Source organism: Nannobrachium achirus (genome assembly GCF_963921795.1).
Source record: "Nannobrachium achirus genome assembly, chromosome: 3".
Lineage (NCBI taxonomy): Eukaryota > Metazoa > Chordata > Actinopteri > Myctophiformes > Myctophidae > Nannobrachium > Nannobrachium achirus.
Window position 1 is genome coordinate 30369424 of NC_137812.1, and position 25473 is coordinate 30394896.

The window sequence follows — 25473 nt, forward strand, 5'->3', positions numbered from 1 at the left end:
CCATCTACCTGTATATATTCATTCATGCATGTTGGGGGTCAATCATTTACAAGAGTTCAGTTGACGTTGCTGGCAGATAGAGATCACCATTGAATGGGAAAGACAGTCTAATAATGTGTATTGAACCCAATACAGATTTGCTATAGATACATTGCTCCCACTTCTCCATGTTTACATCATCAATCTAGATTTTCTGATGATGCGGAGGTACAGCTAACAAGTCTAACAAGACCTGGGCATTATCTTGTCTTCCACCTGCTATTTGGATCTCGTCTTTACGTGATAGGCCCACAGAAACATTCGGAGGCACAAGGACATTTGTCTGACTTGTCTGAATGAAGGTACATTTATCTACAGTATGCATTTTGACCTTACACTGAAAGCACACCATTGCCATTCCACAAAGTATAATTTGAGCCCTTTTAAGAGTACATCACTTGTGGTTTCCTCAAGGTATCATCATGCGAGGTATGCATATCGCAAGAGATGGCATTTATCGAGGTAAATGGCATATAATATTATGTCTGAGCAGTCCCATCTATAACGCAAATCAAGTTAAGCACAGCATGCTCCCCCCGCACCTCTCACAACTACTACCTTGCGTCAACAAGCTTCCACACACAGACACACCCACGTCCCACTCTCTCGCCTTGGATAGACTGGAATGCTCATCAATGCTACAGCTACATGGAACCTTGCTGCTGTAATCTCCAATTGACCAAACTGTGTTCGGGTGTCCAACTGAACGTTTTATGTTGATATCCCAGTAATCCCTCATGAAACTACCTTCTCCCCAAAAGGACAATTTTATTTCCATCCTGAATGATTATTGAATTAAGGCAACTAAAATCAGAGTTCATAGGCAATATATTGCCTTTTGTTAGGCTAGATATTTGTTTTAATTTCTTGAATTAATACATCTTAAGTTTGCAAAACATAACCTGAAGCAAAATTACATAAGAAATATATACTGCATTTTTTTGTACTTATCTTGAGTCATATTGTTAGGTATTCAACAATGTTATCGAATATCGAAGGTTTTCCTAATATCGTGCAGCCTTACATTAAATCACCCTGGACTAAGAGCATCAGATGAATTTAAATGAAAACTGGATTCAGTATCAATATTCTGAAACAAATTTATTTAAAATGATTTACAACACACAGACTGGCACCACTTAAGTTAAATGGTATTTTCCTGTAACTCTTTGAACAATTTCTTTTTGTATATACATACAAACAAAACGTCTCTCTTCAAAAAATAAAATCATGCACTATTAGCAAGTTATTTAGAAAACAAAATGAAAAAAGAAAATACAAATCCTGGCAGTTCACTGTGTTCATATCCATCATAAATTCTGACACGAGTATGCAGCTGCCCCAAAGACACTGAGCTCAAACAGTTTTAAGATTGATCAGCTCACGTTCATGAACAGGTGAGTATGATCAGAGATCAGTGCTACAGGGTAACTAGCCGTTGAAGGCATGAGAACAATCCTTAACACTATTTCACCCTCAAAATATTACCCAGAGGGAGGGGGGCTTGAAACAACCCGATAAAACCATACAATTATCATTAGAAAATAATTTCAACGCCTTAACATCGCTTTCGTGACTGGGTGGGTATCGTAGTATCCCAGATGAGTTTGAAGCCTTTCCACTTGTCTGTTAGCTTAGAGGTGTGCTACACACCAAACTGTGATGATCACACAGAAACAGGGACAGAAACTCACTTTTCTATCCATCAGTCACAGTAGCTTCTGGGAGTGCAAACCAGCCATTTTACAAACCAAATAGGATTTATTTGAAAATGAATGGAGCCTCCAGAAACCGCTTTAATGGCTGCCAGTGTAGAAACACTTACCACCTTAATTAAGATTAGGCCAGCATTTGGTGAATGGTTGGGATTTATTTCCCTACCCACCTTTGAGGTGCTGAAACATTTCAGGGTTAGATGGGAGTGAATTCCAACTTAAAGGGCTCCATCTTGAGCTCAGTGCTATGCCATAGCACTACCTACTGCCCGTTAATTACACAGCTGGCACTGTCCCTAAACGGTATCTTATGGCTGCGCTACCCGCTATACATTATGCCGACTCAGTTATTTGAGGCTGGAGGTGTGGCCATGGGCGTGTTGTTGCGCTCTTCGTAAAATTGATATCTTGCCCACACGTTTGGGGAAGCACATAGCGGGTTTTCACTAAGACCACCCACTATGCTACCAAAGTCTGTTTGGTGGAGCACGCCGGCAATGGAAATGTAGGGAGTCAGACCGGGAGCACAACATCAAGGTCTCCCTCACTCCTAATTCTCAACAAATCTCTGTGATTCAAATTTACCTATAATCAGCAGAATAAGATGTTATACTATTCAAAGACAATGGTTTGTGCTGTGCAATGCCATTCTCTCCAAACAACATACTTAAGTTTGATTTAGTCTATCTATTGCACAGGAAATAAAAGAACGGCTTACAATAATATAATATTCTCTATAATCAGTAACATGTGGGTGATACTTGTGTATTAAAAACGTTGGGATGTGTCCAACAATGCGTATGGTTCCTCTGTGCAGCTGCAGTTATTGAACACTGCGGCACTTCTGAATTAAGTGATTGTAGATGTGATTGTCATTACAATTTTACTGTAATCCACAAAAGTGTGACACTCAATTAATTTTGCCAATAAGACAAAATGAATGCCTCTTTGCTCTTCCATGGGCAGGGAGGGAGAGAGTGTAGCACTGCACAGCATGCTCTCTGGCACGGTGATTGGTTTTATTAATGTAACGCCCAAACCACACCTATGCATAATGTAACAAGTAGCGCAGGTGCCACAAGATAGCAACTTGGCCATGCACGGGAACGCCCCTTGCACGATACTAAATCCCCAAATAGTGGGTAGGCACGGCTTGGGCGCAAAATAGGGCTCAAAGAGTGGCTCCGAAATGTTGATGGTGGCAGTGTTGGATCATAGTAGAGAACTTTGCTGTCACGTCTGAGTCTCTTGCTTGACAGAATTTACTTTGTCCCTGTTAACGGAGTCCAGTTGTGTGAGTTCCCATCGAGTCGTTCTGTATTGGTCAACGTCAAAGCTAAACTACGATTTACACATGTCTTATATTTGTACAATTTACAAACTAAGACAATTCCTGTGTGGGGACTGATGGGGACAAATGACTTCACTTTTTTTTTTTTTGCTTCTTTGCTACAAAGTCAGTTTGGGTCAACAGGTTATCATTAAATAAAATGTAAAATTAAAATGTTAATCTTTATCCATTTTCACTAGCAAGCTGGCTTTTTCAGACAGGTATACTTCAAAAGATGGTTTGTTACCTGCCCTTAATCAAGACACTTCTCACACTGGTTAAAAGCTGTACCAAAGCTATAAAAAAAAATGTAATGTTCTAAACAGAGCTGCCTCTTTGCCACTTAGGTTTTGGTTGTCAGTCAGAGATGTTCATACCCCCCATTGTTGGAATATATACGGTAAATACACTTTCACTTCAAGTCTAAATTCCAGCCACCATTTACACGACTGTCAAGTCTAACATTACTCTCTCAATCGCTGCTTTAGAGTCTCAATGTATACATCAAAATCCTGAGTTTTCATTTAACTCTTGAAGTGTCCAAGGGGCAGGATTTTGCAGTGTATGAAACTTTAAAGGCAAAAAGAGTTTTGTACTTTTGAGGAAAATCCACTTCTAAAATTGACTGAAATTAAAGTGAACAGTAAGATATGGAAGAGAGGAGGAAGTGAAACGATTAAAAGGGTATGGGAAGTACAGTGAGGAAACAGACAACTAGCACACCCCACTGGCTGCATTAATTCCTGAGAATCCCTATTCTTTTCCCTCCAAATAACAAACACAATTCCTTGTGACTATGCTGAATGAATCATGAATTTTTAGATGAGGGCAACAGGCACAGCAAATTGCCTTCTCTCTTATGTGGTTACAGGGAATCAAAAAACCCTCACCCATAAAGTTAAGTGGTTAAGGATATCTAGACCATTCAGATGTGGACTTTAAAAACACCTTCTAAATCCTAACCCTTTTAAGAAAAACAAAGAAAATCCATGCTGCTATACTGTATAGATAGCAACAAATAAGAAATACGCCACAATACTTTTTTCTTTGAAGTTTGAATCAGGTATTTTAACAGGCCAATTTGAACACACACAAAAAACAAAAGTAATTTGTTTACAATATGACTTATCTTTGAATGATAAATGAAAGTCTTCCTTTCATATCAATTTGTCAAGAGGGGGGAAAAAACAAGGGTTTCTCAATGAGCTTTGAAGGCAACCAGAGGACGACGGCTGTTCTTTCCTTCCCTGTCACGGAAATCAGAGCTGAAGCTGAAGCTGGAGGCGGAGGGGATGGGGATGGGAGGGAGGGGGGTGAAATAGATTATTTTCCTGGATGTGGAGGTGGTGGTGGTGTTTTTAGGCAGTGCCGGCTCCTCCTGCAGCCACAGCCGTAGCGGTGGGAGCAGCGTTCAGGGCTTTCCCTCTGTGCCGCTGGCCTCCTCTCCTGCGTCCTCCGCCTCCAGACTTGGGCTGTTGCACATGAAAGGAAACACCACAGTGTCAGTGGGGGGGAAAACACCAGAGGATCAGCTCAGGGGTGGGGCGGGGGTGGGGAAGCAAAAGCTCCCCAAAAAATCGTCATACAGGAGCAATAATGTGCTTTAAAGCAGCGCGGCACAAAGTGACGCGCTGTGAGCTGGTAGATCTGCAATTTTTTAATAGCCAATGTATAAAAAAGTGGTTAGAATGATTATGATGCTATATTAACAAAACGCCGGCTGCCATAGCCTGTCGTTTTATTTTGAAGAGCCCCGGAATTCACGTGCTTGTGCATGTGTGTGTAATCAGACGAAAACAGGAAGGAGATCAGTTTGTTCGCAAAACTAAAATCCTAACCGGGGCCGACCATCACGATTGAGTGTAGCCTTGAAAAAGAGCGTCTCTTTAGACAAGCACTCGCAGCAAGCATCCGTTTACATGGTTACCATGGCAACGCTAACCCGGCTCTAGCCGGGTTAGGTGGCGGAAGTGTTAACTCAGTTTGCTGGGGACCCCCTGAAACCCTCCTCCCCACCCAATGACCCCTGGGGGTCCCCGAACCCCACTTTGAGAACCACTGCTTTAAAGAGCAACATGACTCTCAGCTTCAGAACGTTGCTTAGCTTCAAGTTTCGAGCAGAGGTGGTGGGGGAAGTCGAAAATCTATCATCTAAATACATGTCATCAAATCACTCAAGTGTGTGAGAAGGTAAAGTCGCACACACACACACACACACACACACACACACACACACACACACACACACACACACACACACACACACACACACACACACACACACACACACACACACACACACACACACACAGTTGTCGTTGTCTTTTTAAGTCTCTGTATCTACAATAAAATCATTGGCATCGGTAGCTACAGGTGTGCACAACTTGCACACTTGTAGCTACTATCTTAGTTGACCATGGTTCGTGTAAAGCATTTTTTACTTTGTTTGCAACATGTAACAAAATAAACAACATGTAAAAAAACAATCCCACAAGTGGCTACTTAAATTGTTTGCTTACATTATTGACTGAGTTACTTCAGAAATGCTCATTTCACTTCACAACAGTTAAGCCAAGCAACTCATCAATTCTTGTTTCAATATCAGTTATTGGAAAACAAACAAAAACAAACTGCATGCAGTTTACAGGTCTGATTTAGCCTCCGTTAAAAGTTATAATCCGAGACAAATCTTAATGAATAAAATATTATTTTAACCAGTCTGTGTAGAGTACGTTGAGATAAAATAATAGCACATCTGATGTTTTTGGAAGTCATCTCCCTACTCCACTGAGATTTTGACCCTGGTTATCGTGTAGGACAGTGACTGGTTGACATTGTCAATAAAGTAATTCAAAGCAGCGCACCGAAATGTAACACTACATGCTAGGGCATTGACCAAAAAGTCGACAAGTCGACTTCATTACACAAGTCGACTCCCGCCAGGGAAAGCTGAAAGTTGAGGGAAAAAAAACGTCGTATTTTTGCTCAATGTGTGCGTGTGTACAGCATTCAAACAGTAGGATTGCTTATTGTCAAGGACAGGATTCTCTCATTTTCCAACTATGTTTTGTCAATGGAATGAAGCACATTAGCACAGGGGGTTTTCACACAGCCATTAATTAAATACTCTATATTCTTGACATCAAAACCTTATAGCCTTAAGGAGAAAGGATCGCTTTAGGCTATTCTATTAAGTCCAGAGGTACGTAATTTTTCGGGTTTTGTCCCTCGTTCCCCCCCAACGTCATCAAACGATAACGTTGACAAAGTCGAGTCGACTCGCAAAAATCACAAGTCGTTAATGCCCTACTAGATGCAGCATCGCCATCTTTATTGCCGTACCGATGTTGTTGCAATTACCACTCTGCGTCGGGGGAGACACAGAACTTACGGATTATAGCTTTAAACGATGGAAGACTTACAGCTTTAACTATGGAAGACCAGTTTTACCTTGTTCTCTTTGTTGCCATCGCTACATAGCGTCTCCTCCTCTGCCGTTGTCTAACGCAGCACAGCCCAGAAAGGGTAGAAATGCAAAAGCGGGACGGCGGCAGAAAGCCATGTTAACATGCAGGGAGGTTTAGATGTTAACATAAGAGATGGGTGAGGGAAGGACAAATGATGTACGGGAGCGGTAGAATCACATTGGCAGACAGGGGGAATAATATATGTTATAGGAGAGATAATCGGTTTAAGGGCAGAGGATGTTGGGAATAAGACGGAAAGACACGGGAGGATGACAAATCAAAAGGGAGGAGACAGAGGGAGGAGAGAGCAAGGAAAGGAAAGATAAATTAGTTGGTGCACAGCAAGAGAGACAGAGAGGAAGAGAAGAGCAGTGCAAAAACAGATGCCTTCCCATAATAACATTTATCAATAGTATGCCGTGTGACTGTGGATGTTGGCTATCTACATCTATCTATGCTGCTGAGAATGAAAATCCTAGTTTGCATTCAAAGGTCATGTTTTGTTCTACGACAAAGCATAACCAACATAAATTGCACCCGATAATATCTCATACCGTTCAGTTCAAAAGTCGCAAAGTGTGTCGACTTGTGGAGATTATCTTGTTGAACAAATCATAAACCTGAATATTATAAACCTGTGTTTGCTACAGAGTGTATTTTTACTATTTTCTTAATCTGTCTATAAATTCACACAGCCTGTGTGTCGTGTCTCGGGCATAAATCGGACACTGTCGGACCGAAGTACAACAGGTATTGTGGGTGGGACATGCATTCCAAACTTGCATTGTTCCCGAGTAAGTGCCCATTTATAAATCAACCAATGACTGTAATATCCAACTTTATTAGTACCGTCTGTGGTAGCGGTTACATCACTGGGCAGTGGGCACTCTTAACGGGTAGTGCAAGTACTCTGATAACAAGTACAACAGGTATTGCATAACTGGCTGAGGGCATGCATTCACAACTCGCATTGTTCCCGACTTGCGTGGTCTCCAAATATGGGCACTGGCTGAATGAATTCAAAACCCAATGCAAAAACTCCATCATAGGAAGGAACTTCCAGGTTAGCCTACATAAGACTAGAAGTCACACTTGGAGGGAAAAAAAGCTTATGCACGCCTTCTTCTTGTAGATTTCATCTCAGCGTTTAATACAATACAGCCACATCTCTTAATTAAGAGGTTAAGCCGGGACCTTAATGTCCATCCCCTTATTATCAGGTGGTATTATTCCTTTTTAACTGAACGCACACAAAGGGTCAGTGTGAATGGTATTTTGTCAGAGCCCAGGACCATAAGTACTGGAGCACCTCAGGGCTGCGTTAGCTCACCTGTCCTTTTTACTTTGTACACAAATGAGTGTAGAAGTGATAACCCGAATAATTACATTATTAAATTCTCAGATGATACTGCTATCTTAGCACTACTGGATGAGGATAAGGATTGACAATTCACTAACTTGGAATACACATGTGGACAGTCTCTGTAGTAAACTACAGCAAAGACTACACTTCCTCCGCCGTCTGAGGGTTCACGGTGTAGACCAAAAGTTTATGTTAGTGTTCTATCGGGCAGTCTTGGAGAGCCTGGTTAGATTTGGCATTACAGTTTGGTTCGGTAATCTCTCAGTGCAACTGAGGTCCAAATTGTTGAGATTGGTTCAGACTGCAGGGAAGATTATAGGAGTAAGACAACTCCCCTCTCTGCAGTCTATTTACGAGCAGGCGGCACTAAGGCAGGCTACCCATGTGTTACATGGGAAGTTCGTACTTCTACCTAAGTGGAAGTACATCAGGTTTAAAAAATCATTTGTACCCGTGTCCACTAAATTGTTGAACGAGGCTCTGAAACAGCACTGACTGAGAGTATTGATCAATCACTGTGCACTTGTGTAATGTTGTGTCCCCGTTGTGTCATGTATTTCTACTATGTATTGTCACTGATGTTTTGTGTGTGGCTGTAGCAGGGGTTAAAGCCCAAGACAAATTTCCCTTGTGGACAAATAAAGTTTACCTTGACCTTGAAGTCATCACTAGAGGTCTACATACAATTCTCAAGGTATTTCTTAAGTTTGTATGTGATGTTTTGCTTATCCTCCATTTCAGACATTCATACTTTGGCATTAAAGCTTGAGCTCACCGGTAGTTGAGCTGAATTGGGGCTTGACGGTCGCATGCTGGAGCAAGATTCCTCATTGGCTGCGGTGCCTTCCTTAAAAGCCTTCTTATTGGCCAGCATCTTGGCTTGATTCTTGGCTGCCTGGGTGCTTACCGATTGGAGCAACTGAAAAAAGAATCACATGACAAGGTTCAGACATTATTCATTTAATGTCATTATGCTGTACTTTCATCTGAAAATAACTTTAAGTGACGAATACATTTCATAATGCACCTCACAAAACATTCGGGCAATATATCGTTTTAAATGTGAAAACTGAGCCAAATGAAGGTCAAAGAATTGGTAGATAACTGGACAATGTGGATATAATATTTTCTTAACTTGACTTTCCAAGTAACCTACATTTTGTTTTCATTTCTGACTTTAGTGATGCTACCCACAGGTCAGGTGTGTCCCTAAAAGCAAAGTCAGTCTGCCTTTTAGAGTCACATCTTGCCCTAGACATATAAGTCTCCATGAATCTTATTGCTTTGTTGACGGTGTCCATAGCCTTGATGTGTCCGTCCCTCAGCACCAGTCTGAGGTCACTTTGCAGATACCAAGCCATTTGGTTTATAACCACATAACACTTTTAACTACATTCCATTATCAACCCTTATAGTCATATAGTAGCTCGGCAACCAAGTCTGCAGCATACTCACATATTATAGCAGGATAGACTAGATTTATGAGTCCGTTTTAACAGAAAAAATGCAATCACAATATTTCAACTTTAATGATCATATTCATAACCTATATTCGGCCTCCATAATAGGGCCACATGATGGAACAAAAGAAGGCAGTGCACTGATTGTTTAGTACTGTGTGCCGAATTTCTTTCCAATTATACAACAGGTTGTTTCCGAGTTCTAACCAAGCAATCTGATTGGGGTCTCTACCCGTGCTCAAACGAGCACACCTAGCTCAAATATTAAACTGATCAAAATATAAAAATTAGCTGTTCTGATCAGTGGCTAGGCAAGCATGGGAAGTGCAGACAGTAGCTATTTTATTTTCTTTTTTTCTTTTTAGATGCTTCCGGAACTCGGCTCTCACTGTCGTGCAAATAATCATGGTAACTCACACCCCCTTGTGTAATATTGCTTAATTAAACACCCTGATAACCCTTTAAACAGCCATGCATAAAGTTATACCGTTGGGATTTATTTAGAATATTTACACTACATATGCAGCCACATCCCATAACATCCAGTACCTTGGTGATAGTGCCCACAGCTTTACATCCCATAACATCCAGTACCTTGGTGATAGTGCCCACAGCTTTACATCCCATAACATCCAGTACCTTGGTGATAGTGCCCACAGCTTTACATCCCATAACATCCAGTACCTTGGTGATAGTGCCCACAGCTTTACATCCCATAACATCCAGTACCTTGGTGATAGTGCCCACAGCTTTACATCCCATAACATCCAGTACCTTGGTGATAGTGCCCACAGCTTTCGTACGTCCCTCCCTGAACACCAGCCTCTGGTCACAGTGGAGGTACTCGGGGGTCTTGATGAAGCGGAAGTGGACACTGGCCTTGTCTCCTGTCCGTAAACAGTCTCTGTTCATGGTCAGGATGGTCGCCGTCTGCCGGATGCTGCCACAGTGGACTGAGGCAAACACACAGGCAGAACGTTGACATTTAGAAACCGTTTCTAATTTGAAAATCAGTGGTTCTTAACCTGTGGAATTGGGACCTTCCAGAGGGATACATAGTATATATGACGCTGTTCAATGTTTGATGGAATATGAAAACACACATAAGTAATGTTTGTGGTAGGATGTGCTTCATGTTTACATTGAGAATGCATACTGTACAATTGTGCCCACCTTTCCATGCTGCTTTGAGAGCATCAGAGGACACATTATCAGCCACACAAGGTGTATCCATTTGTTTTGAGCCATTAAATAATTTTCACAGCATAGCTCATAGCGGCTGAGCCGTTTAGAGTGGAGTTGCCTTTGAGTGAGTGCGAGTGCGTGTGTGTGAGGGAATGAGTTGCCACTAACTAACCCATGGCCTGGTATCTTGGCGATATCGTGGTGGGGTGGTGAAGGACCAGGATCTCAGCCTCAAACTCCCAGGTGGCCTGTGGCGTTAGCTTGGGGGAGATCATCACCATGCCTTTCCTTATGGATGAACGTTTGATCTGAGAGAGGGACCATCCAAAGAAGATCGATGAGAAGGTTAAGTCGAGAACGAACGAGGGCATAAGGACTAGGAGTAAGAGAAGAAATAAACACACACTTACAGACCACCAACTTCCTCTGTTCTTATCCCTAGGCTTTGTGAAGAAGTATTTTATAAGGCTGCGCTTAATGTTATAACAGCAGAGTATCTGTGTTGTTGAAGCACATCCGATAGCCTTCTACGGCACCTCTTGCTTTAGCTAGGTTTATCAAATATTTTACCTGGCAAGTCGACTGATATCATTTACAATAGCCTGAGGAACCCCTTCAGTCGATGTATAAAAGACAGTAAATGAGTTGAGATGTTATCAACCAACAAACCTTTTTGAGGGCGAAAGAGGCGGTCTGACCTCCACGGACCTCTCTAACAGGCATCCTCTTGCGATGGATGGATTTCACAGCGATGGGGATGAAGATGCCCAGAGGGTCTGGACCTAACAGCAGTGTATCATTGAGCCGGATTAACCCACGTAACGTCGTCCCCGACACTACTGTGCCCACGCCCTGCAGACAGCACAGAACATATGACACGTCCTCAACATTTATGGTGTAATGCCGATTTTTGGTGCTCAATAAAGTGCATAAGATGCTAACCTAACTTTATGTCACTGCGACAAAATCACCCTAAAACTAAAATAAATCCCTGTGAATGTACACTGTAGTGACATTCCATGTGCTGCTAAGACGGAAACTGAGTCACAAAAGTACACATGCTTTTTAGGAGAAAGAAAGTGATGAGAATGACTGGTTGCTTGGAAAAGATTAGAGGGAAAAGACCATTACTTAGTGTAGGTGCATATCCACGTGCTTGTGGTTCAGCGTACATGCCCTGTACATAGGTGTGTGTTTGTGCGTGTGTGCAAGAGTCGTACAGGTACAGAGTATGTGTCATCTATCTGGAACTCAGCAGGCTCCTCATCGCTGTAAGAGGTCCGGGAGGAGAGAAGATTGAGGAACATCTTCAACAGGTCCATGTTCTCCCCCGTCACATTGGAGATCTGAAAGATTGGACACATCCTGCAGAGAGAAGGACCGAGGAGCGGAGGGGAATATTTATTACACCATTTCAGTTACTTTCTCTCTTCCAGTCCTTTAGTTTACACTCTTTGCTTTCCATTTTCTCTCCTTCTTTTTTTCTCTGGCTTCAATTATTTTCACTCTGTAATCAAGTCTTTTCAACTCTCCTCCCTTCCATCGATTGAATACCTATTAACAGTACAGAGGTACAGTTATACAATAATGCTAAAAGGATAACAAAATCCCTGAGGACTTGTTTCCATTATGTATTCAATTCACCAAGATCCACCTCGTTTTAAATTAATTCAATTAAGTCTCTCTCTCTTCTATCCGTTTCTGTCCTCATTTTAAATTCCCCAACTCTTAAATTTCTCTATCTTCGGTCGACGTTTCCGAGATGCTTTCTATGTGTTCTCACTTCCTCTCACCTCTCAGAGCTGAAGTTGGAGGCTGTGACGATGACATCGTCGTGGTTCTGGACAAGCACAGGAATTTTTCTGCAACCCGGCGACTTTAATAACCTCTGTAATAACTTCAGTGTCTCTGCATACGCACACGCACACACACACACACACACACACACACACACACACACACACACACACACACACACACACACAATGAATGTCTGCCACTAAACCAACAGTTAAGAGTTGCCTTCATCCGCAAAGGCTGGGTTTAAGAAATTAGCCACATTACTATTGAGTCTTATTTATAGTGCTGATATTCGTTTATTGGAGAGCTCATTAAAAAAGGTAATGCAAGATGTTGCAAACATTCTAAATATTGGATTAATTCAGTGACATCTCCATTTATCTACAACTTGGCGTACACCATTAAACGGGAGAAAAATACCCTTGAATAGTTCCCACTGTACTACAACTTCACTGTACAATTGCACTTTCACCAGATACAGTATATTGTGTAAAGTATTATTAATTTAGAAGTGGTATAAAGGTTTCACATGATCTTAAATGATACAACTGCATGAAGCTTTAATGTTAGGCTTATAGGGGCAAAACTATGAATGGCCATTATATATAGGAGGGCCATTAGACACTCAATACTATTGTAGCTTGGCGAGTAAGAGCATTACACCACAGCTTACAACTTAAACAGCACCAATAAGCAAATATGTCAGGACATTGAAGTGTGTATCTTACCTTGTAAGATGTTGGCTGGACACATGTCTATTTTAGTGACCACTACAAACACGGGCACGTTGAGGGCAAGTGCCAGGCCAAGGTGCTCTTTGGTCATGCCAACGATGCCAGCGTTGCTGCCGACCTGAGAGAAGGGTTGGTGGGATGGTGGAGACAAACAGAAAAGAGGGTGAGATACGAAGTAGTTAATTTAACTAATTTAACGGTTACCTGTAGACACTTTAATTTTAAATTGTGTTACAATGTTGCAAACAACATGATTGCTACCTTATAGACTGAGGGGAAATGGTTAAGCTTATGCAACAGGTGCTGACAAGTGCAACATCTAGTGGCTGAATGTTGTCTATTGCCCCTTTAATAGATTTTCAATGAGATGTCTGCGGGCAATATCAACTATTAAGTCAGAGGGACAAGCGGGCACAATCCTGTGAAACTGTCACGATCGTGCTCGTCTCACGTACACGCCTGCCATAGAGATCCAATTATCTTTAACTTTTTTCTACATGATGTACAGTACATCAGTGAATGAACGACCCGATTCTTGCCGTTCGTGTTACCTGAAATAAGCGGAATAACCTTTTTCTTTGTACCTTTTATTAAACAGTTATTGGGACATAAAACAGGAGGGCTTTAAATATGTTCTAGGAATGTTATATACAGAAACAAGTTGTACCAGCACAGGCTGGTGAAAACTAGAAATATGTCGTTTCCGTGGCTACCACACATGGAGCGCCTGTTGTTCTTGCTCTTCTGCCTGTCTTTTCAAATGAGGAGCGCAGTTTGAGACCCTGCAGAGTGCAGACATGAATTCCATGTGGGGCTGACCCAACACTGACCCCCCTGCCCACTTCCCATTCATCTGCTCTCACCATTAGCATGCAGAAGTCAGGCAGGTGCCCCGTCATGCCAAAGACAGTCGTCTTGAGGTATTTCTCGTGGCCGGCTAGGTCGATGAAGGTTATGACCTTGGAGGACTTCTCGCAGATCTTTGTCCAGTCCAGGCTGCCCCCGTGGCTGTCCGGCTTGTTCACCACCTGAAGGGGGCAGCAGACAGGCCTTGTGGTTACAGAACATGCATACTGACATGACCATCAACGGCCTTTAGCAAGAAGATGGAATCCCACTCTGCTCAGCGACTCGCTATGTGTGATTGTATGGCAAAAACAAAACCCACAAAGAAGAAATCAGACAATCAGACAGAATAAGTCTAGAGGAAGTAGAATGATTTTCTAAAGATGGAAACTGACAATCAGAGAGAAAGATAAGAGCAGACATGCAAACAGCCCCAAGGTGAAAAAGGTGACACATTTTCATGGGGATAAAATGTGAAATTTTTGACCTTTCTTTACTGAATTTGCACGTTTCTAACTCGGTTAAACAGTGACTTACTCATGCATATCATACATATGCAGCAAAATTGGACTTGTTGCCTACCACCAATTGTTCTAGATATAATAAAGAAAATTAAATCTACAATAATATAGCCTACAGATATACCGGTAGTTATAGGAATATCCTAATATTTAGGGACTTGTCTTTAATAAACAGGCATAGTGACAATGTGCACTGTGAGCTTGTAGATCGGCTATTTTAACTACTTCTTAATTAGGCCTATTTGTTTTCTAAGATCATTTCTTAGATCATTTTGTATTTTATTTATTCATGAAATTAGAAAAGTAATTTACTTTTTTTTTTAAATCATGAAATGTTTAGCTTTTTGGGGGAGGGAATGTTTTTTGAAAATGTTTTGAAATAATTAAAAACTAAATGTAGGAAACCAAAAATGAAGGGACCCATAAAAATGTGTCCACGACCCACACATGGGTCCCGACCCAGTGTTTGGGAAACAGTTGTAAATCACAGATGATTCATTTAGTGGATTCTCCTGGCTGACTTGCAATCTAGCTAGCCATCATCGTCAAAGAAAAGGTCGATCCTTTTCACTTGTAACTCGAGCTCAGTTAGTCCGTTCTTAAGTTGAGAGACCAGACTTTTTGTGACATGTCTCAGTCTCCTTCTGTAGGAAGAGGTCACGGCGACTCTTTAGCGTTAGCATGTGGCTAAGCTAGCGAATCATCGTAAAATCAACAAGGCTATAACCGATAATATCGCATCACACATCGATGCAGAATAGCGCACGACCGCGATGCAAGCGAATCAAACAGCCAACAGTCCACAGTCACACCACAACTACGGCAACTTTGCAAGTAGGCGTGGGGCGGTATCGACATTTTGTTACCGCGATTACCGTCTTCCCATTTACCGTCGGTATTGCGGTAATTACCGCACCCCCGTATCTATTAATAAAAGGTTCGGCGATAAGCCAAAATATTGCAATCGTCTTCCCAAAAGTCGCCTCTCCACAGCCTGACTGCCCGAGTTATACTTCCCCGTACAGCACAGCAGGTTTGGCTTTGAAAGGAGCAGATCTACAAGCTCACAACACGTCGCATCCGCGAGGCGTTCTGAGCTTTTAGATCTGCACTGTCGGCCAGTGTCGGGTTACCATAGTAACGGTAGCTACTTGGGCTTTTAAGACACAGACTGCTGTGTGAACAAACCAGAAGAGACGGAGACGGGTAATCAGATCGTGTACAGTGATTAAACTCACGTGCACGTCTGAAATCGCAGCGATTGAGTGCTGATATATACAGGTTTTAGTGACAAGACTTGACAGAAAAGGTTATAAAATCGGCGACGGGGCACAACGGGCGAGTCGGCGCGACGCAGTGGGAAAAGTAAAAGATAGTTTCATTTTCGCTTTTAGTCCACACGGTCCGCGCTCCGCCTGTAATCCGTATGAATAAAAAACAAAATGCCACAAGGTACTACTGCCACAACACAAGGTATGTATTAACATACCGTACTTGTGTTGTGTGGATTACAGTCAGAGAAATACGCTTCTCCGTGCTCCCTACTACGAGGCTGCTGCTGTGTCTGTGTAGACTCGAGTGACGTATGTGGCTTCCAAACCATAGACGTTCCAAACCTGTGGTACGCGGCCCAGAGCAGAGCGGCATGGAGCGCATGCGGTCCTCGCCTCTCCCCCGTTTTAAAACTCGCTTGTTTTCAATAAAAAATAGACTATTTTGACCGCGGTAAGGACCCTGACACCGCGGTAGGCCTCGGTATACCGCGGTACGGCGGTACAGCGGTTACCGCCCCCAACCCTATTTGCAAGCCTTGAGACCGCTCTGCTCTCCTCTGTCTGTGGCTCGCAGCGCACTGAGTGAGTGCAGTCAGTGTTGACTTTGAGCGCTGCCAGCTGACGACGACGTCACATGCAAGAGAAGGGACTCAGGGAGCGCTTGATTTGTTAAAAAATAAAACGACCCACTTCCCCATCCACCTTCAACACCATTGTACTGACAAAACGGACGGCGCCGAGAATAAGAAATAAACGCTCCTCTTCTCACTGCTGCTCTGACGACACGACACCCCCCCACCCCCTAAACAATTTTTTAACGAATCTGCACGATTCACACAAATGACCAATTTGGATTCAAAACGGCGATTTTCGCCGAAAAGCTACACGTTTGCATGCCTGTAAGAGGATACTTTAAAGAGAAAGAGACAGACAAATCACGATTCACATAATCAAAAGTAGCAGGGTCAAACTGGGAAGAATGTCTGAAAACAGCTCATTGATATGGACAGTGCGTACACAGTTTTTGTGCAAAGCTCTGTTAGAAGAAGCTACTACTATTACAATTCCAGTAAAATATTTTTGAATACAGCAAGTTTCTTGATGTCGTGTGTCATGTCGTGACTGCTCAAACAGCAGGTAAACTAAAAATCCATCAGCCATCGTCTCCAGAGGACAAAAAGGCAAATCTCCACCTAGTCCTGGTTAAGGTGGGTTGAGATGCCAGACACAACATACACAACTACAACAAGCATTATGGAGTAGTATAATGGCACAAGTGCAAAGCATTATGGAGTAGTATATGGCAACAAACAGTGATATTTATCGAATATCAGCCGAAGACCAGCCGTCTCCCTTACCTGCCCCTCTTGGTCAAAGCCCAGGATGTCATTGCCTACACTGCTGGTCCTGCCACTCTCCATCTCGTGTTTGTGTCTGAAGAGCTTTTGCCGGGCAAAGCCCCTGCCGTTGTCCAACTCGCCATGGGTCAACACTCCCAGGAGTGTGCTCTTACCGGCGTCCACATTCCCAACCACCGCTACCCTGGTGGAAGTAAAGGGACAAGGAGTTGGGAGAAGAAAAGCACACAGGGTAAGAGACGGGATGATTATCTGTTGCTAGCGTGTTCCTTCCTGTGTTCCATAAACCTCCACTCTGTGTCACTTTGTTTCCCCTCAGATGAGATTGTACCTGTCTATGGGCACATGGGACCTCAACCCAAGTCAGTTTTATTTTTCCTTGCTGTGCCTGGTGGCTCAGCCAGTATAGGTGCACGGAGCATTATGCTCCAGAACCCAGGTACGAATCTGACCCCTGTCTTACATGTTTGTCTTCTCCCTGCCTGTGATTTCCCATTTTTCTAGGAGTGTCAAACTACATTTTAGGTTGTGTGGCCAGATTGGTCAAAATGTTTTTATTATCAATTCCCAACACTGAAAAGCAGAAATATTGCTGTAATATTCTGTAACATTAAACAAAATATGACGAGTAGGCAGTCTTAACTTATTTTCCTTTACCTCAAATCACCTAGCGGGCCGGTAGTGTAGTGTGACACCCCTGCTAATACACATCCTCAATAAAGAAAGAAAATGCCAAAAATAAATCTAAAAAAAAAAAACAGTTCCACTTCATTGCAAAAGATTATGTTCCATTGGTCTTCTCTGTAGCTAGGGTAACTGGAGAATTGGAGAATTGGATTCTGCTGAGGGAACTTACAAGATAGTGATACAGTACCATCAAAATGCTGTCTTGATGCAATTCTATACCAGTTACAGAGAACACACAAACATGCTGCCTTGACCTCTGAAGGCCCCAACTGTGACTTTATTTAGCCAAGTAATCTTATTGCTGAATACTTTAGCATTGTTTTTATGTTTGTTATTTACATATTTCTTACATTATTTACTATATATATATATGTGGAAGCCCGATTCCCCCCAAAAAAGGTTATTATCGGAAAGGCACCAAAAATGTCAACCTTCACAAGTGGAACTATCTTGATTTGCTGTATTCAAATCCCAATACAGCTTGCCAATTATTGCAGGTACAAAACAGGTGACTTGCCATTGAGTATCCCAGTTCAACAACAGCTTTGTGAAGCCCTCGTCTTCTACAATAGAGATCGGCTGCCCGTTCATGGTGATCATTTTGCTTAAGAACCTGGCCAAATTCTGTCGCACTTTTTTTGAAAGTCCTTATTGATGTTTTCTGTTGTGAAGTTAAGTAGTTGGTTGTTAACGGATATCGCCGCTGCTAGCATCACTTGATGTCACTGTCGCGTGATTATGGATCCCACTGGGAAAGATGGATAACCACGCCCCGGACTCATTTTTGAAGCTTGTGATTGGCTGAACCGGACGTAGGGAGCGCTCCGTTGTAGTCTCTTGGACCGCGCGAGGTGCACCAAACCCCAATTATCATTGCGTTTATCGTGCGCTTGCCCAGGCCTTACGGCCTGGGCATAAATAGAACGATTGCATTCACCACGGCTTCGTAACTCGCGCGGCCGGCCCTGGCCCGCTCTTCGCCCCCGAGCGCCGCCGCTGGCCTTCGCGCCGCTTGCAGTGTCGTGGACAATAACTGTGAAAACGAGCGCTCTATGCCGTTTCCATCAATCTTTCCCAGTGGGATCCATAATCACGCGTCACTGTCGAGTGTTTAAATCTTCCAGTGCTGTGGGAGTAAACCAACTCATTAACGCAAAGTTACATACACCTACAGTCCTTTTTCCTCCATTTAAAATAATTACAGCTTCTTTTCCCTAAATATTTAATACCATTTTAGTTCATCTTTAGCATTTCAATGTTAAGCAATCACATCTTTATCACAAATGCATTATTATATATAACTGATTAGGCTACATTGTCAAAGCGCAACAGTTTATACTTACAGTAGGTCCTATGCTATGGTTAACACAATATATGCAAGCACTGATATCATTGACTGCGTACTGATTGCACTAGATAATAAGATACTGTCTTGCATGGAACTTTTATATCCACCACCTATATGTACAATAATGTGTCATGGCTGCCGTCACAACTGAATGACCCCCACCCCCCTGTTCAATCTAATCTAATCTTTAGTGTAAACTGTGAAACTCATGTTTTGTTTACAAAGACGTGGTCGTTCAGCTTGATTGCTCCCACTCTGAATTGAATCATCTGATCGTTTGATACAATGATACAATGACAAAGATTATATGGGGTTCAGGGGTTTAAAAAGTTTGTTTAACATTGTAATGTGACAAATCACAAGTGTAACAAAAACGCACTTGCAAGATATGTTGAGTTGAGAAAATAACAAAAACAAAACTCAAACGTCAAACTATTCTGGATAATATCGGGACTCCCTCTTTCCCAGGTGTTTCGTCCAGGTGGGCGACTGGGTGTGGTTATATGCCTGACCTTAACCTTAACCTCAGTAAAACAACGCCTAAATCTAACAATAACCCTAACCTCACAAACACTAGTATGCCTAACCCTAACAGAAATTATCCTTAAACCCAACCTCAAAACCACGCCCACCTGGGCGAAAAACCCTGGAAAGAAGGAATCTCGGTTAGTATCCCCATTCTGGAGCTTCCTGGTTTCATTATATTAGAATTTTTATAGTTGTAACCATTTTCTGCCCTATAAGTCACTCGTGGTGACCCACTACTAAACTGCCCAGTTTTATATAAAGGTGGGTCACAAATGATGTCGCCTGATAAACCCAAACTGTGGCCAAAATATTGTACCATGAATTCATTTTAAAATAAACTAAACACTTAGGAGCAATGCCGTTTTGCTGACTTTTATTCTTTTGAACTGTCACTTTGTGTTCAGCACCAGCAACTAACTGGATGTGCGCAACCCACTGTTTTTGAACTACACTCTAAAGAAGACACTAATCCCCTCTCTCTTGAATTTATTAACCTTTACTTAACAAGGGACGGTTTGCTAAGCACACACAACTCCACCCATCTTCCCATTCATAAAACTATGCACAAGCAAACACCGCAACTGCTCAGTACAACCAACAACTCCCTATCTGTGGTCACTAGAGCAGCCACACTGGAGCATCTGGAAGGATTCAGTGCTCGCTCAAGGCCACATGACCCGAGACATTGCGAAACATCCGCCATTGAGCTTTCTTTAAGCTATTTAAACGGGAAACTCATATCCGTGTCACCACATTAACCATTATTTTATGCTTTAACTATTACAAAATAGCAGATATACAAGCTCACTGCTATTTTTGAAAAAATAAAATAAAATGAGTGCAAATCTTTGAATTTATACATTTTTTAAAGCAGACATTTGTAACAATTTGTGACTAATATGGAACAAAAATCTTTGGAAATATGGAACAAAATATTTTCAGATGGGGGTCCGTGGTCAAATACATATAATTCTAGGGGGTCCTTGACATGAAAAGGTTGAGCACCACTGGTATAGAAACATAGGTTTTTCAGAAAACTGTTAGGATTTAGAAGGTTTTTCAGAAAACTGTTAGGATTTGGAAGAAAATGTTTAGGTATTTTTCAGGCCTAAATGGGTTAATGTACAGTACCTGACTTCCAGGAAATCCTCTTCCCCCACTCGCCGGCGGATCAGGTAGTCCCGTACCCTTCCCCCGCTGTCTGTCCTCTCCCTCAGGAGGATCAGGTCGGCACCAATCTGCTCGCACAGCGAGTGCACCGTGGCCACCGACGCCTCCATGTCCTTGTCATCCAGACCATAGTCACCACCGTCTGTGGACGGGCAAGAGAGAATGTTAGAGCAGTGATTTTCAATCTGAAATTCATTTCATATCAAACTGGGGTTTGATATGCATTAGGCCACGGACCCCTATTCGATACCATTTCTTCTATCGTCTCTGGGACGACCCCAATCTTCTACGCTGTAAAATCCTCAGAGTTACAGACTGGCAAGCGTCGATTTGGAGAACAGGAGAGGAAGGGAAGAATGGATGAGTGAGGACACAAAAGGTTGGTCAGGAAAATGTGGCATGAAAGAGGGGCAAAGGACAAATGATGGGAGCATGATGGGAGATGGAAAAAGGAGGTACAATAATTAGGGATGTGAAATAAAATCGATTTTCGACTAGATTTTGGACTCGTGCTCATCGCTAGTCACCCGTTTCCACCCATAAATGTTTTAATCGCTTGTTCAAAAACATTATAAGCGTTGATGTTTTCCAAATGTGAGAGGAACGGTGTGTGTGTGTGTCTGTGTCTGTGTCGGGAGTGCATGTCTGTGTTAGTGCATGTACATGCATGCATGCATGCGCTAGTCAGGTCCGCCGTCTGCTGGTTGAGAAACACTGCTGGTCTGATTGTGTGCGCACGTCATAGCGGTGCGCGCCGACTGGATTTGTTTGTTGTGCTTGTCATTGTGATACGTGGCAGAAAGGATCACAGCCATGATGATATCCAAAGATATTATGCCTTGATGGTACTATTGTGTTGTCGAAAGGAAACTGGAGCCTTGTTTTGTGATGAGCAGCGCATTTTGCCCTCTTATCCCATCAAAAAAAGGAAGACAAATAAAATATTAAAGAATCCCTTGATACATCGACTTGAAAATGATGAGTCATTTAACATCACTAGTAGCAATATGAAACATATGAACAGAATGGAGAGAGGATGAGTGAAGGGGATGGTAGGAATAAGAGTCTATAAAGGAGAAAAGGGGAGCGGATGTGGGCAAGAAGTCAGTACACACACTATACAGTGTAAACCGCGTGTGCCTATACCTATAACCTATACATGAGTGAGCTCTCGGCCCCGCACGCGGTCCAAGCAAACACAACGGAGCGCTCCCTACCTCCGGTTCAGCCAATCACAAGCTTCCACTGCTGGAAGCGGGATGTTGTTTTGATACACGCATTTAAACCACAGAGCCTCTCCAAAATTATGGGATAAAAACCAGTTAACCCTGTAGCAACTCATAATGTAATAACGGCTCATAATGTAATAAGGGCTCATAATGTAATAAGAAAAATGTAATAAAAACTCATAATGTAATAATCAGCTCATAATGTAATAAAAAAACGAGCGCATAACGTAATAATGGATTTTTCAATAATGTAATAATGTAATAATGTGTTACATTAAGAACCTCCACATAGGAGGCTCATAATGTAATACAACTTCATAATGTAATAATGTCTTTTTTATTACATTATGAGCTGATTATTACATTTTTAGTTTTTATTACATGTTTTTATTACATTATGAGCCCTTATTACATTATGAGTTGCTACACACCCTGCCAACTTTGTTGATGAAGAATGGAGCAATTATCTGCTAAACATGCAGCAAATGAATGTGAAATATGGGGATCATTTAGCTGTACAAAGAGCATCCACAATGTTCAACATACAGTTCGTGATTGTATCGACACTGGGTGTTGATGCAAATCGATAATATCCCCATGTGGTCATTATGACGACAGTCTGCCATTGCTAGTTCTGGGCCACTTTGCCGAAGGTCATGGGGACCATTATGTAAGCCTTGATGGACCAGTCACATACTTGATTCAAAGAGCGCACCACTTTGATCTGTCCAGACCTAGGGCCAGAGTGAGGTACCGGGTCAGGGCCAGAGTGAGGGCCTTACTGCGAGAGTGAGGGCCAGAGCAGGGCAGGATTTACCCTTCATGGTGCCCTGTGCTTGGACCTAGTTTGAAAGTTTTCAATCAATCAATCAATCAATCAATCAATCAATCAGGGATAGATAGCACCTTAACTCTGCAGCCGCACTGAGGCGCTCCAACACAATAGTGCACCAGTTCTTTTAGAGTTGTGCATACTAGTATCCACCTAACGTTTCTTCAAAACCCTTAAGTGTAACCAGTCATTACAGACAGCAACGTTAGGTTAGCTTAGCTTAGCTTAGCTCATGTGAATATCTTTTTTTTACAGTTGATCCTCCGGTGCCCCCCTGTGGTTGTTGATGCCCTGTGCAGTGCCGGTTCTAGGACTCAGGTGGCCCTATGCAAGATTATTTTAGGTGTCCCCCAACTAAAATAAACAGATTATTATTATTATATTATATTTGGCATGGCACCACCCCTCTCCACCCCACTCGACCCGACCCCACACACTTGTGCCAGTTATTCCACTACAAGGAACTGGGTAGAGTGGTGTGACAGTGGTACAAAACGTGGTAGTATAAAGTTTGCCTGGCTCCAGCCAATAGACCTGCCCACTCTCTGAGTGGACTGCTTCTCTTGGTCTGGTTTTGTCATATGACGCATCTCTTTCTATCGGTGTCTTGGCGCACCGACCAATGAAATCAATGCAAGACGGAGGAGGGGTGTGTCTAACTTTTGAAAATCAATAGAAACAGTGGAGGGAGGGGTGCTCCCTTTGAACTTCAAAGGGGTTCTGAACTGCAGTCATTGATTGAGCCATACAAGTGTAAATAGCTTGTTAGTGCTTCTCTCTAATCAATGAAACATCAAAGACAACAACTTGATTCCTGTCATACAGGGGGAGGGGGAATGTTTTGTGTACACAAGTCAAACACAACCCCTCCCACCAGATCTCTTGTGATTGGGAATTTCAAATTTTAAATCCCCTCCCCTTTTAAATCAAATAGAATAGGGACAACTTCAGACTCAAGCTCCAGCGCAGAGTCTGAAATCAGGCTAGTATAAAGTATCCACTCTAGAGTAGGTCCGAGCAAAGCAATGACGTATAACGCTGCTGCGGCAGACGCTGCTGTGGTCAGTAGTAACATTACCAGGGGTCATCAGTGACTTATATTCATTAATACTGAAAAGGTCAAACATCTGTGCCTGGGTAGCTCAGTCGGTAGAGCTCTCGCCTTTGTACCGCAAGGTCATGGGTTCGATTCCGGGCACCGCCAACTCAGCGTATGAGTAGCACGGCTTGGCAAGTCGTGCGGCAAGTACTGGGAGCTGATGGTAGGTGTGGCGCTCCACCTCAGCAATCCATCTCCCAGGGGTCTAGCGCATTGTAACGGGGACAGACTCCCGCGTGTTACCGGCTGATACCGACAATAAGCCACTCCCGACCTACTTGCCCGACCTACTTGCAAACATCTCATCCATTCTACTTCTTCTTCATGCAAACCTCCAGTGATGCAATCTATTCTACTTCTTCTTATTCCCAGTGATGCAAACTATTTGAAATCTGGCAATTCTCATTTGAGATACTATTAACTACAGAGTGCTTTGTTTTGAACGAACAGTACCTTCCTTCCTTGAGTTTTCTTCAAGTGTCGAAGTTGTTTAACGCAGAGATCTTCATACATTTTAAATTAGACGTATAAACGAGCAGCGACTAGTAAAAACTTCAGCTGTACTTTTAATGAAAGCACCAACAAGCAGTGGGAGAAAAAAACTAACAAGAATAAATATTTCAGGGACCACAATGGAAATAAGTCGCAAGACTATGTTGTGTTTGTATCCTTGACGCTTCTCAGATGAACATGATGTAACTTGAGTTTTTTCCTGTATGACGTCTAATAAATCAAGGATACATATTGTGATCTTCTGAATATGATGACAGCTTGGTGAGTTGATAAGAACACATTGTTACGTGTGTATCACGCTACGATGTCATCATTATGGCATGGGCTGTTCCCTTCTCCCCTCTCTATAGTTAAAAAAACAACTCCAGAACAAAAACAAAGTGTCTGAGCACAGGTGAATTGAGAAAGTAATGCCTGTCTGTCCGATAGCAGCAGGGACATGGCCCCATCTTCTCCCTGTGATGTGGCCCCCTTAGTGGTTGTGGCCCTAAGCGACAGCTTATATTGCTTATGCCAGGAACCGGCCCTGGCCTGTGCTTCAGCACGTCAAGCCCTATTATAAATCCGGCCCTGGGCCAGAGCGAGGGACTGAGTCAGGGCCAGAGTGAGGTACGGAGTCAGGGCCAGAGTGAGGTACCGAGTCAAGGCCAGAGTGAGGGCTAGACTTAGGAACAGAGTGAAGGACAGATCGAAGTGGTGCGCTCTCCTCTGCTTCCTGGACTCTTTGAATCAAGCGTGTGACTGGTCCATCAAGGCTTACATAATGGTCCCCATGACCTGCGGCAAAGTGGCCCAGAACTAGCAATGGCAGACTGTCGTCATACTGACCACATGGGGATATTATCGATGTTGCATCAACACCCAGTGTCGATACAACCACGAACTGTATGTTGAACATTGTGGATGCTCTTTGTACAGCTAAATGATCCCCATATTTCACATTCATTTGCTGCATGTTTAGCAGCTAATTGCTCC

At 42.7% G+C, this 25473-nt stretch overlaps 1 protein-coding gene across 2 annotated transcripts in view; it reads right to left on the bottom strand.

Annotated features, from left to right (window-relative positions):
* Nucleotides 1-1121: 1121 nt before the first annotated feature.
* Nucleotides 1122-25473, bottom strand: part of LOC308281882 (GTP-binding protein 1-like) — a 29017-nt gene continuing 4665 nt past the window's right edge. For both annotated transcript variants that reach the window (XM_080722216.1, XM_080722217.1), the window contains exons 4-14: nucleotides 20787-20967; nucleotides 17093-17276; nucleotides 13957-14121; nucleotides 13088-13211; nucleotides 12353-12467; nucleotides 11780-11924; nucleotides 11229-11411; nucleotides 10732-10867; nucleotides 10149-10327; nucleotides 8690-8833; nucleotides 1122-4556 (exon numbers count right to left, since the gene is read on the bottom strand). In XM_080722216.1, the coding sequence (XP_080578342.1) occupies nucleotides 4443-4556; nucleotides 8690-8833; nucleotides 10149-10327; nucleotides 10732-10867; nucleotides 11229-11411; nucleotides 11780-11924; nucleotides 12353-12467; nucleotides 13088-13211; nucleotides 13957-14121; nucleotides 17093-17276; nucleotides 20787-20967 (1670 nt within the window). In that variant the 3' untranslated portion in view covers nucleotides 1122-4442. The remainder of the gene's footprint in view (nucleotides 4557-8689; nucleotides 8834-10148; nucleotides 10328-10731; nucleotides 10868-11228; nucleotides 11412-11779; nucleotides 11925-12352; nucleotides 12468-13087; nucleotides 13212-13956; nucleotides 14122-17092; nucleotides 17277-20786; nucleotides 20968-25473) is intronic.